This window comes from Lycorma delicatula, chromosome 4 (assembly GCF_047948215.1).
Source record: "Lycorma delicatula isolate Av1 chromosome 4, ASM4794821v1, whole genome shotgun sequence".
Classification (NCBI taxonomy): Eukaryota; Metazoa; Arthropoda; class Insecta; order Hemiptera; family Fulgoridae; genus Lycorma; species Lycorma delicatula.
The window spans coordinates 182129952-182142834 of NC_134458.1; the positions used below are offsets into that span (position 1 = coordinate 182129952).

Here is a 12883-nt window from a genome sequence, read left to right on the forward strand (position 1 = left end):
AAGTTTTCCTAAATTGAGTGATGCTAAGCTCAAGAAGGGTATATTTATTGGTCTGCAAATCAAGAAACTGCTTAAAGGACTCGACTTTTGATGATAACTTAGTGAATGTTAACTAGTTGCATGGAAGTCCTTCAAAGTCATTGTTGGTGGTTCTTAGGCAACAGAAAAGAAGACTATGTTTTTTTTGTTAATAAGCTTTTAGAAAACTACAATTGTTTAGGATGTAGGATGTCATTAAAAATTCATTTCCTACACTCCCACCTAGACTTTTTTCCTGAAAATTTGGGCTCTGTCAGCGATGAGCATGGAGAGTGTTTCAATCAGGATATTCTTACCATGAACCATCAGTACCAAGGAAGATGGGATCATGGAATGATGGGTGACCGTTGTTGGTTTTTGTTTACAGAAACTGATCAAATATCATACAAGCGAAAAAGTCTATCAACATATTTAAAAATTAAAGGTAAGACAATTCCAATGTTTTAAACTTTTACAGACTGTTATTTTAAAATTGTATTAATGTATTTCAATTTATCTGTGTTTGAATAAATAAAAATTTAGTTGACTTAAACAAATATTAAATGAATATATATAAATAATAATTTGTTTTGGATATTGACTTCAGAGTGATTATGCATTCATTGGTAAATAAATTAATAAATAAATAAATAAATAGTCAAAATCATATGTATCAAAAAAACGTGATCAACATGTATGATTCCAGATACACAAAAAAGTTTTTTTTTTTTGTTGACTAGTGTTATTAAAATAATTAGTGTAATTAATTACTATATTAGCTATTTTTTTTTTTTTTTTTTTTTTTTTTTTTTTTATATGACAATTTTATTATAAATCTGTCAAAAAGAAATGTTTTTTCTAAAATATTTAATACTCACAATACTAAAGCAACAAAATTTCTTGTTTCCATATTCACACAATAAATATTTCATACATTTATGAGACAAAATAAATACTTTAATTAAAATAATTTTTTTTAAAGAGATGCCCCTAAAATAAGATTTATTAATAATTTTAATTTTCTGGCATCACAGCTCTAGAGCTATGCTGCAAGAAGGAAAGGTGTAATCGGAGATATAGGTTTTTTGCATTCTCAACGTTTTATGACCCGGGATCCCAAAAAAAGAAAAAAGTGAGGGGTAATATTCTTGCATTTGTATGTATGAAGCGTGGTTCAAAAGTAAGGACTGATTAGTTGTAAATAGCGGTCACATATGTAGTAGCTTTAAGTGGTCTGTTGGGCACATAACCGCCACTTTGTCATCAGTTCATTGTTATTTGCCTTTGTCAGATAGTGTGTTAAAATGACTGCAGTAATAACAAATCCTGCCAGTTGTGAAGTTTGATCAATGAAAAGATTTTTAAACACAAGAGCAATTTTTTTGCTGCTAAAATTCACCATTAACTGTGAGAACCATATAGGGCTACCACAATCAGTGAAGGAAAAGCAAGACAATGATGTAGTTTAAGGAAGATCATTTAAATGTTCGCAACAAACAAAGAAAAATGCCTATTGTCTGGACTGATGATCTCATTGAACATGTGAATGTAAAAGCGAGAGAAAATTGTTGCTTTACAATAAGCAAGCTTTCTCTAGAATTTCCAAAAGTTTGAAAGACAAAATTGTTAAGAATGATAATAAACTCTGGGCTATCGTAAACTTTGTGTGCACAATGGGTGCTGAAAATGCTGACAAGTGCTCACAAAGATCACAGAAGAACATCTGCACATGCTTTTCTCGACCACTTTAACCACATTGGAGATGAATTTTCTCCCATATTCTCTGGCGATTAAACATGGATTTCAAATGTCAATGCCAAGATGAAACAAGCCATGCAGTGACATCATTCCAGTTAACCTAAACAGAAAAAATTTTAACAAACCCAAAAGAGAATCATGGCAACTGTATTTTGGGACCAAAAGGGTGTGCTTTTGATTGATTTCATGTAGCATCCATCATGTCACAAATTGATAGCAAAACACTTTCTAAACTACATTGTGCCACTGACAACTGACGATGGGGAATGCTGAGATCAGGAATTATTCTTCTTTAATGCACGTCCACACAAGACTGCATGCATAACAAAAACAATTCAAAAATTTGAATAGGAGATTTTTATCATCCCCTTTACAGTCCTAATCTCACACACATCTTCTTACACCTCAAAAACTGGCTTGTATGTCAATAATTCGAGGAAAGTGAAGAGTTGGAAATCTTAGTGTAAAAATGGCTACAATCCCAGGCAGCGGAATTTTATGCAGTGGGTTTCAAGAAGCTTGCTTCTTGATAACAAATGTGTTTAGAACAAAATGGTGATTATGTAGAAAAATAGAGTAAATATGTACTAAGTGTTTGAAACAATTAATAAATTTTTCATTTTTTCAACTTTCTTATTTTATTATCGATTGGCCATTACTTTTGACCAGTGTCTTGCATGTACGTGTGTTGGCATGTTTGAAACTTAATAACTTTTGACTGGATAAACAGATTTTGATGAAATTTGGCACAGAGACTTGATTAAATCGGCCATTTGTTGGTAAAAGGTGGGGTCAATATCTTCCAGGAAGTGAGGTAGATAATTTCTTTGAAGTCAATTTTCTTAAAATTTTGCAAACACAATCCTACACTTTATATTAAGCACAGAACATGCACAACTTATCTTACCATTTATAAAAAAAAATTTGCCCTAAATTCTCCCTCTTCCCCATAATTGAAAAAAGTTACATTTTTATTTATTCCATATTTTTTTAATAAAATTTTTTTTATGCCTTCCTAAGCATAGTAGTAATGCAATTAGCCCCCCAAAAAAACTTTAGGGGCAACAATGGAAATGAGGAGCCAATCAAAAGTTAAAATATCAATTTTTTAATTTCTCCCACCTTTTCTAGGTTTATTTTAATTTTTAATAATAATACAGTGAAATTTCATCATAATAAATAATGCCAGTTAAATATAACAACTTTGTTATCAGCTTTTTTTTCTAAGACCTCAAAAATCCCTGACTTTCTAAACAAGTGGGTTTCAATCATTTTGCCTTTGAATTGTTAAAGCTGTACAACATTTACAAACAACTTAGCAAATTGCATTATAGCAGTAGAATATTTTGTAAAATTTGTTTTTATTAACTGCTTTTTCTATTTATTTACTCCATTAAGTAAATACTTTCGCAGCAATCTCTGCTTTCTCAGATGAAGTTTTTTCTGTTACAGTGGGTTTTAAAAGTTCCATCAACTACTGAGGTCATCAGCAACTACACTGGGGTTGACATTACAAATTTTTCAGATCTGCCTAAGTACTGAACCAAGAATCTTCAGTGTACCAAACCAGGAGCAAGCTTATTTATTACTACTGCCTGTGCAAATGAGGCAATCGAGATGGATTTTCATAAAAAGAATAATAAAAAAATAATTTTGATTTTCATATATACAATAATTAAAATGAAATATATGAATTAAGATAATAACTGTGTGCAAATGTTATACATTTATTAATTATATGTTCATAATTTTTAAATAAACTGATGAACACATGCAATAAAAAGCTTAGGGAAATAATTTATTTTATTAAAATTATTGAAAAACATAAAAGTTTTACTTAAAAATATGTTTCAGAATTACTAACCTCACATAACATTAATTACATTATCTGTCATCAGATTTGAATAGTAGCAGAGTACTTCATTTTACTTCAACATATATTTTTAGTTATCTTATATAAAAATATGTTCTGACAGTCGTTTTAAACGATTAACAATGCAAATGGCTACTTTTAAATGAACAAAAGATGGTCATTTAAACTTAATTCCACCATACATCAAAACACAAACAGATGTAGAATTCTTTAAAAAACATATTAGAGAGTATTTCAAAACAGGCAGAATATGTGAATATAGTTAAACAACAAATCTATGCAATTATAAAAAAAACCTAACAGCTTACTATTTTTAAAAATGTTAGATGCTAAAAAAAAAGGGGGATCCAAAACTTTAATAAGAAAACATATACCAAACCTCCTGGACTGAGTAAACAGCAGCACTTGGAGCAACTTTCTCTCCAATTTCACTAACACGATCTGAGAACATTTTTCGGTCTTCAGTTTCAATAATTGACTGTATAGGCGTACCCAAAATTTGAACATTATACTTTTCAAATACTTTCATTTTATCAAGTTCAACACCACAATTTAATGCTGTTTGACCACCAAATGTAAGTAAAATACCATCAGGTCTTTCTGAACAAATTACCTATAACAAAAAAAAAAATCTTCATAACTTTCATTAAGCTTACACTAAAAAAACAATTCTTATCTAATAAAACAGTTACAGCAATTTAATATTTTTTTTACTTGTTTACTACCATTACTAAAAAATCACTATACATATCAGAAATAAGGTCTATGTTAACCATGTTCAAAGTTTTGAAAAAGTAAGGTTTTGAAAATTAATAAAAGAAAAACTGACAACAGGAATGCAATTACTGTGACTGAACTTAACTGCATTATGTCAACGCACCTTGAAAGAAGCAAATACAACATTTTTCTTAAACGGGGAAAAAGGAATGATCCATATGGTTACTAGTGGCCAGATTAATTGCTAATAGTAAATGAGAAATACTGAATAACATTTTTAAACATTTTGCAAAAGAGCATTATGAAAGTCAGTCAATCTGTAACTTTTTTTAGCAGCAGATGTACAATCTTATACCTCTCATTTTTTACTTATGAAAATTATTAATGAACACAGCTGTAATTAGAGAAAAACATAATTATTAAGAGAAATATTTTTTTAATTTAAATTATAATTTATAGTATACTTCTGATTGTTTACTTTAATCAAATGTTATATGTAAGATATAGTACAAATTAAATGAAAGTGCAACAAAATTTTATGAAATTAAAATTATAATTTACGAACACTATCAAAACAAAAACGTTTCTTTCTGAACACTACCAACAAAAATATTATGATTATTTACACCATTAAATTAAATTGCACGTGCATACACATATAAAGGTATCCTAAAATGGTGGGCTGGCTTACTTTTACAGATTCTACTTGTAAAACTAACAAAAAATATCCTTAGAAAAAATGGCCATTTCTCCTTTGTTCTCCCATTGTCCACCATTTTGTTATTTTTATATAAAAATTTATATCTCAAGTTCAGATAGAGGAATCAAATTAATATTTGGTAAGCATCTTTATAATAGTTTTAAAATTAGAAAAAAAAAAGTAATTAAATACCTTTGCAAATTACAAAATGGTGGCCATGTTTATTTTTCAATCCGTCATATCTCCAAAAATATAAGTTTTATCAAAATGTATGTTATGCTAAAATATTAAGTCTTTTATTTTGAACATGGCATTTTATTTTATTAAATTGATTAACAAATAGCTGAGTTATGGGAGAAAATTGATGTTGTAATTTTGTGTCTTTTTTTACGACCTTCACTTTACGTTCAATTTAATAATATATTAATTGTTTTTATTTATTGTTAATTATAGTATGCATCAAATTAAGTAATAATTTTCTCACAATAATACACTAATAATTAAACAAATAAAATAAATACCTGTGATAATCTTACGTTAATTATTGTAGAATATTTGGTGTACTTATTTTTTTTTAAATAAACAGTTAACAATTGTTAAAAGTTATAAGAGATGTTCAAAGTGTCCACCACTAGAAATTACACAACTCTCCAGTCTTTTTCTGAGAGATTGTCTTAACTATTCAAAAATTCCAGTATTCATAATTTCTTGAAATCCATTTTGGATCCTTTGTTGAAGATCCTCAATGTTGAGTATTGGAATTGAATAAACAAAATGTTCCAAATGGCCGCACAGGTAGAAGTCAAGAGAGTTTAAGTAAGGTGATCGGGCAGGCCAGGGCACTGGCCCTCTGCGACCTATCCTTTTTTCATTGAAAGTTTCATGCAGGAAACTTGATACCAACTGACGGAAATGTGCTGGAGATCCATCATGGTGAAACCACATATTTCCTCTTAATTGTAGAGGTAGGTCTTCCAAAAAATATGGAAGATTTTTGGTCAAATGAGCAAGATAATTTTCTCCATTTAAATGATTTGGTAATAATGACAGGACCCAAAAGATAATCATTAAAAATACCTACCCATATGTTCTGGGAAAATCTTTGTTGATGGCTACTTTGGAAGGTACCATGAGGATTCTCGTCGCTCAGATACATTGGTTGTGATAGTTTTGAACACCATTCCTTGAAAGAAGATTCATTTTTACATTGTTAACATGATCAGCAGTAATAGTCACTGTGTAAAAGTATTCAAAAGTGAAAAATTAATATCAATTGTTTTATTATTATATAATATTAAATTTTATTGTGAGAAAATTATTACCTAATCTAATTCTAATATTGTAAATTAATATCAACAATAAATAAAAACAATTAATATATTATTAAATTGAACGTAAAGTGAAGGTCATGAAAACAGACACAAAATTACATCAATTTTCTCCCATAACTCGGCTATTTGTTAACTGATTTAAAAAATAAAATGTCATTTTGTTCAAAATAAAAGACTTAATATTTTAGCATAACATACATATTGATAAAACTTATATTTATGGAGATATAACAAATTGAAAAATAAACATGGCCGCCATTTTGTAATTTGCAAAGGTATTTAAGTCCTGATTTTTTTTCTAATTTTACATTATTACAAAGACGCTTACCAAATATTAATGTGATTCCTTTATCCGAACTTGAGATATAAATTTTTATATAAAAATAACAAAATGGTGGACTGTGGGAGAACTAAGGAGAAATTGTCATTTTTTGTTTAGTTTTACAAGTAGAATCCAAAAAAGTATAGCCAGCCCACCATTTTAGAAACACCTATATATATATATTTACTGTTTGGCCAAAATATATGCGCGGGTGGCCATGTTGTTACTAGCCTTACCGAAAAATCATGCTCGCTTCTATCGGCTGACACCTTTAGTACGGCTAATGCTAAACAAGCATTCATCAAAATTAAATAACTTGATAATACACCTCATTAATATGCACTTTAGAAATAATTATTATGAATTCATTAATTAATGAATTTAGTTTGAATTTATAATATTACAATCAAAATATGATCTTGCAATACGGTACTTTACCTATAGAATAAACTGCACATATTATTTTAACCCCAATTTATCCAATAAAATGCAAAATTATTTAAAAAAATACGATGACCCAACTATGTTATTGTAGTAGCACTATAATATAATTAGATGGCAGAAAATATGCTTTTAAATATTACACTATCTAATTAATTACACGTATTATTAACTATTTCATACATTTTATTATAATAATAGTAAAAAGCGATATTTTACTGTACTTACCCAAAAATGAAATGGTTAAAAAAATGTTACAGTTTTATGTATCAGTTATCACTAACTATTACTACTACGTTAACAATCAAGGCATAAAGAAGTATTATCAAGGGCATATTTTATACAAATTGAAAAAAAACATCAACATTTCAATTTCAAGTGCCTTCACTCTTTCACTCAAATGGCACAATCCCATTCATATCATCTAAGTCTTCATCACTGCTCTCAGAGTCAAAATTGCTCTACAATGAGATGACGAATGATTCAATGAGGTTGTCAATCTCACTTTCCTTTGAAAGGTACTCTTCTTCAATTTTTTTACAAGGTTGCACTCCTTATCCATCTTCTTGGCCTATGCTAGCAGTCTTCTCTTCAGTTAGGGTTTGAACTCAAGGAAAACTACAAGATGTATTTTCACCAACAATGTAACTTTTAACATCAGCATGACCCACCTCTTGAACTTCTAGCAGAAAAATTTAGATTTGTGCAATTTTACCAATTTGTACAGCTCGAGCACATACATAACATGGATGAAAAGAATGTTGTGTTTCACAAGCCAATCTTTCACATCTTGTTTTCTGCTCTTTGAGTTCAGGGCTTAATTGATTTGAACATTATGGTAGGAGCACTGTCTGTTACTAACACACTCCTTGGCTCCAAATTTGGCAGCAATTTTTCTTTCATCCATTTCATAAGCATGTTTATATTATCGTGATAGCCCCGTGTCACTTTCCATGTTGTTAAGGCATTTGGGATGAAACATTTTTCACTGCCAGCATAATTATTAATCTGTACTGTTTAGAGATTGGACATCGTACACCATTGTTGGAACTGTCTGACCACGACTGATTTTTAAGGTGACTGCTAAGTATGTACGATTCACTGAGATAAATTACAGGCCGTCCTTGATTTCTGAAATGCTTCATTGCCCTCAGATAAGAAATTCTTTGTTCTTGAAGTCTGGTGTTTCAATTAGTTTTCTGTTACTCTGGGTCCTTCATTTGAAGCCAAGATCCTTCAGAATACTTTTCTGCCCTTGAAAGTAAATACTCTCTTGTAGCTCTTGTAACAGAATTTTCACTGTAGGAAGGCAATGTTTTTGCAGGTGAAAATTATAAAATGTTCATCTTATCACACATTTATCAAAGTCATCCAGTCCTGTGATATGCCTTTTATCAGTTAGTCGTTTGCCCGGCGTTGAAAAATATTTTGCTTCGCTGTCATCACTATCTGTTATTTTTTTCAGTTTGCTGTTAATTGTTGTCACCACATGCTCAGACTCCCCACATGTTGCAGCAGTTCTTCCTCAAGCTTTTGATAAAGGAATTGTCACAGCCTTATTATCTGCTTCTTCCTTCATAAACTTGTAAAGAAGAAATAATTTCTCTGCTTTGACTGTGAATGATGCATCCTTTCAATTTTTATTGAACACTGTTGTCCATTTTAAAATTTTTATTATAACACAAACTTTTAAAATATTAAATTACTACTGACAAAACTACCATAAAATTGTTTGTAAGCATAAAATCATAACACTTTATTTCATTTATTACAGGGAGATTATATATAAAATTCTTACCATTGTACACAACTTCCCAGTGCTTGGTTGAAGACTGTTAATTTATGCAAACTGTTAGTAGTTTTATAAAGAGAAATTTGGGGGAGCATTGTTAAAAAATTAATTACAACATTAGTCACCAAACTACAATAATTGGTTGTTGCTACTATGTTTTGACATTAGTCATTACATCAGCAAATTCTTAGATAAATATTTGTCTAAATACGATGACATAATAATAATAATACAATATACATAATAATATGTCAACTGTGGTAAGTCATTGCTTATATAATTCGAATGAGACACTGTGAAAGTATTGTGCTGACAGACAGTCAACATGATGTTGTAGGAAGAGAGCCCCTCCTCTCCTGCCCATCCATCAGTCGGCTGGCCTGGCCATGCACACAGATAGTTTCGTACAACTGTAACTTATACTTTTCTCATCTATCACTGCCTTGACAGTTAAATGGGTTTTCCCCTTTAAACATTGTCAGAAAAGTAATCATTCCATTCTAATATCCAAATGTTGTGCAATGTATACATAAACATACATAAGTTTGTTAATACACAGAGGATACTGTCTTCTGTAAAGTTAGTTCAAACAGCATCAAGTTACTTGTTTTTGAAGATCATGCATGAATCTTGAAGTATTCTCCTCTTGCCTATATCTCAAATTGATTTTTTATATATCCTCTTAATTAACATTCCTGCACAATACAAGAAAAATGAACACAACAGTCTTCGGCATACTAAATTTAGTTAGTAACTGCTTACCTTATACTAAAGATTTTTTAAATAATTGTTGGCTTTTATTCAGCACCTCTTGTTAGCATTATTTTTTGATAATATTCTCAGTAAACATAATGATGAGTTATTCATTAAAGCTATTTTTTATAGGCTTAATTTTTCTTTTTGTTACAAATTTTGTTCCTTCTTTGCAATAGAAGCAATTGTGACAAAAAATATGTTTTATTTAAATCTTTACATCTTTTTACGAATACAAAATTTTCCTAAATAAGTAATATGAAATTTAAAAACAAGCTTCAAGCTTATGTGGCGATATTATCAAGCAAAAGAAAAAGAATAAAAAAAATTAATATATAAATTAAAACTTTTTTTTACCTGTTCATAGGTAATTTTATAATTTAACAAATTGGTATGTTACATAAAATGAAAATAAAAATAAATAAAATTACCTGTTCAACATAATTTGGTACAATAGGAAGGAAATACACTTTATCAGAAAGTCCTTTTGATGTCTGAACTGTTGCAATATTAGGATTAATAAGTACAGTTTGGATTTTCTGTTCATGTAATGCTTTAATTGCCTGAGAACCTGAATAATCAAATTCACCAGCCTGACCGATAGAAAGCCCTCCTGATCCAAGAATTAAAACTTTTTTAGGGAATGACAAGTTTAATGGTGCCTCTGGCAAATTTTTGTATTTAAGAAGTGATATAACACGATCATTAATAGGTGTCATCTCTTCTCCTGCTTTATGTGATTTTACAACTGCCACAAAAATATCAAAAAGACATTCAAGATCTTCTGGCCCAGCACAATGTTCTGGATGAAACTGGACACTGAAAAATATATTAAAAAGTTATGAATAATAATAAATATGTTATAAGTAAATACAAACATAAAAACAAAAATTGTGGGTAAAATATAAAAAAAAAATATTCTTACTTTTTACGAAGTTCAAAAGTACTTTATCTGGTAAAGTCTTTGAAAATTGACTGTGACATTAAGCAAACGTTTGAGGGATTTACTACTTTTTCCTTCAAACATTTATTACTTTTTTTTAAAATTAACTAGTCAGTAAGTGATAATCAATTTCTTAAAACTGTGAAGAAATTAATTAATAGAACCATTTTGATAATCAATTTCTTAAAACAGAGAAGAAATTACTAGAAACCTAATGATTCTGTAATGTGCAGTCACAACCAAAATAAATCTTTCCATTGAAAATTGAATTTTATTTCTATATTATGACATCTTTTGAATAAACAAATAAGAATTCTGATAAACAGATATAATCAGTATGATCAGTAAAAATATAATTCTTTAAAAAAAAATTAAATCAGTCACATGTCCTAACTTCAAGATAATATTTAAATACTTTGATGCTTTCATATAATTTAATTTACACCTTTTTTGCAAGGTAATTTTTATCATTAAATCAACAAACTTCTTTGAATGGCTTTGATCATCTAAGATATCGTTATTCCAGATAAAATAATTTTTTCTAAAGATAAAATTACTTTAAAACAGCTGTATTAAAAACATGAAAATTAATCATTTTTCAATTATTTAAATTCCTGTTTTATTGAAGTCAATGTCAAATTACAGAGAAACTACCACAAATTACTACCAACTAACAATCTCTAATTTGGCTCCCCAACTTCAATGATATGAAAGGCCTGAAATAAAAAAACACAGAAGATGCCTACGCTAAAAATATGTTAAATGAAATAAGGAGAAATATGCTTAGGAAATCTATGTTAAAACAGTTGTACTAAATTAAAGTTTTCTAGTCGAATTATTTTTGTCATACATCTGGCAAGAAAATGCAACTCTAAAATTCATCAACACCAACTAATAATAACTACACTTATTTTTTATTTGATGGATATAAAAGAAAACATAAACGACAAATTTAGTATTTTCAGTCTCAATCTTTAATCAGATCACATTACATTGATGATAGAAATACTCATTATAAATCCAAAATTCAAGAATATTAAAATTCATATCTTTAAATCTATCTCATTAAGAAGAAAGTTGCATAAGAATTTACTTCATTTTATTAATTACATTAACTGTGAACAGATATAGCCAATAACCATACTATCAAAAACATTCCTTTCTGTTTCACATATTTTTGTCAAATGCTCAAATACAGTCCATTTGACTATTTTTTTAAAACGGATGATGAGTGAAATAATGGCAAAAGTAAAGTTTTAGTTACAGAGTGGCCCAAGATAAAGTGAACCAGACATGTGAGAGAAACCAAAATGTGTTAGTGCATTCGACGTAGCAACAAGCAATAAATTTCAAATGTAGGTAGTGAGCTGTGATGCACATTGATCTTGAATGGCAAAAGGGGAAAAGCACAGGAGGGGGAACACAACCTGTAACACAGGTGAGATAAAGCCATTGATTAAGGACAGTTGACATGCCACTGATGAAGGATGAAAGAATATTCACCATCAACAAATATTAGGGACAGGGCACATCAAGCACAGGAGTGCAAGAAAAATTCCCTGCAGAGTTTAACAGTGATCCACCTGCCAAGTAATCTAAACATGAGTTCATAAAGAAGTTTGAGCGAACTGGATTTGTCCTTAATAAGCAATACCAACCTGTGGTAAGGAGGTGAAGGAAAATATTCGTCAGCGAGCAACATGCCAGTGCATCCTAAAGAACCTGAACCTGAAGCCATACAAGATAATGGCTTAACAAGTAAAAGCCTAGAGACCATGATAAACATGTACAGTACTGAATATGGCTACTGCAGGGAATCAATAGTAGTTTACTCAATCCAAACCTCTACTTTACAATGGATGAGGCATGGTTCCACATCAGTGGCTATGTTAATTCACAATATTGGTCTGTCAAAAGCCTGACAAATATTCGAGCTATTGCTGCATGGTGTAAAGATTAGAGTGTGGTGCACTGTGTTGGGGGATGAGAATCATTGGACCCACTTTCTTCAGACACAGTGAACTCAGTGCATTACATTGCCGACCTCTTCCAGCCCTTCATCTGATGTCAAACAAATGACACTTCACATATTACTAGCAGGAAGGCATAACATCACATGCTTCTTGGAAGCAGTGCACTCAGTTTTCATACCCAAAAGGATCTATGATCTCCACGGTCGCCTGATATACCCAGTTGTGATTTTTGTTTGTGGGGCAACCTGAAGGGTAAGGTTTA

The 12883-nt window shown here is 30.0% G+C and overlaps 1 protein-coding gene across 2 annotated transcripts in view; it reads right to left on the bottom strand.

Moving 5' to 3' along the window:
• r (carbamoyl-phosphate synthetase 2, aspartate transcarbamylase, and dihydroorotase rudimentary) overlaps positions 1-12883 on the bottom strand; it is a 153790-nt gene that overhangs the window by 98682 nt on the left and 42225 nt on the right. For both annotated transcript variants that reach the window (XM_075364808.1, XM_075364807.1), the window contains 2 exons: positions 10137-10524; positions 4029-4262 (listed from right to left, as the gene is read on the bottom strand). In XM_075364808.1, coding sequence (XP_075220923.1) covers positions 4029-4262; positions 10137-10524 — 622 coding nt within the window. The remainder of the gene's footprint in view (positions 1-4028; positions 4263-10136; positions 10525-12883) is intronic.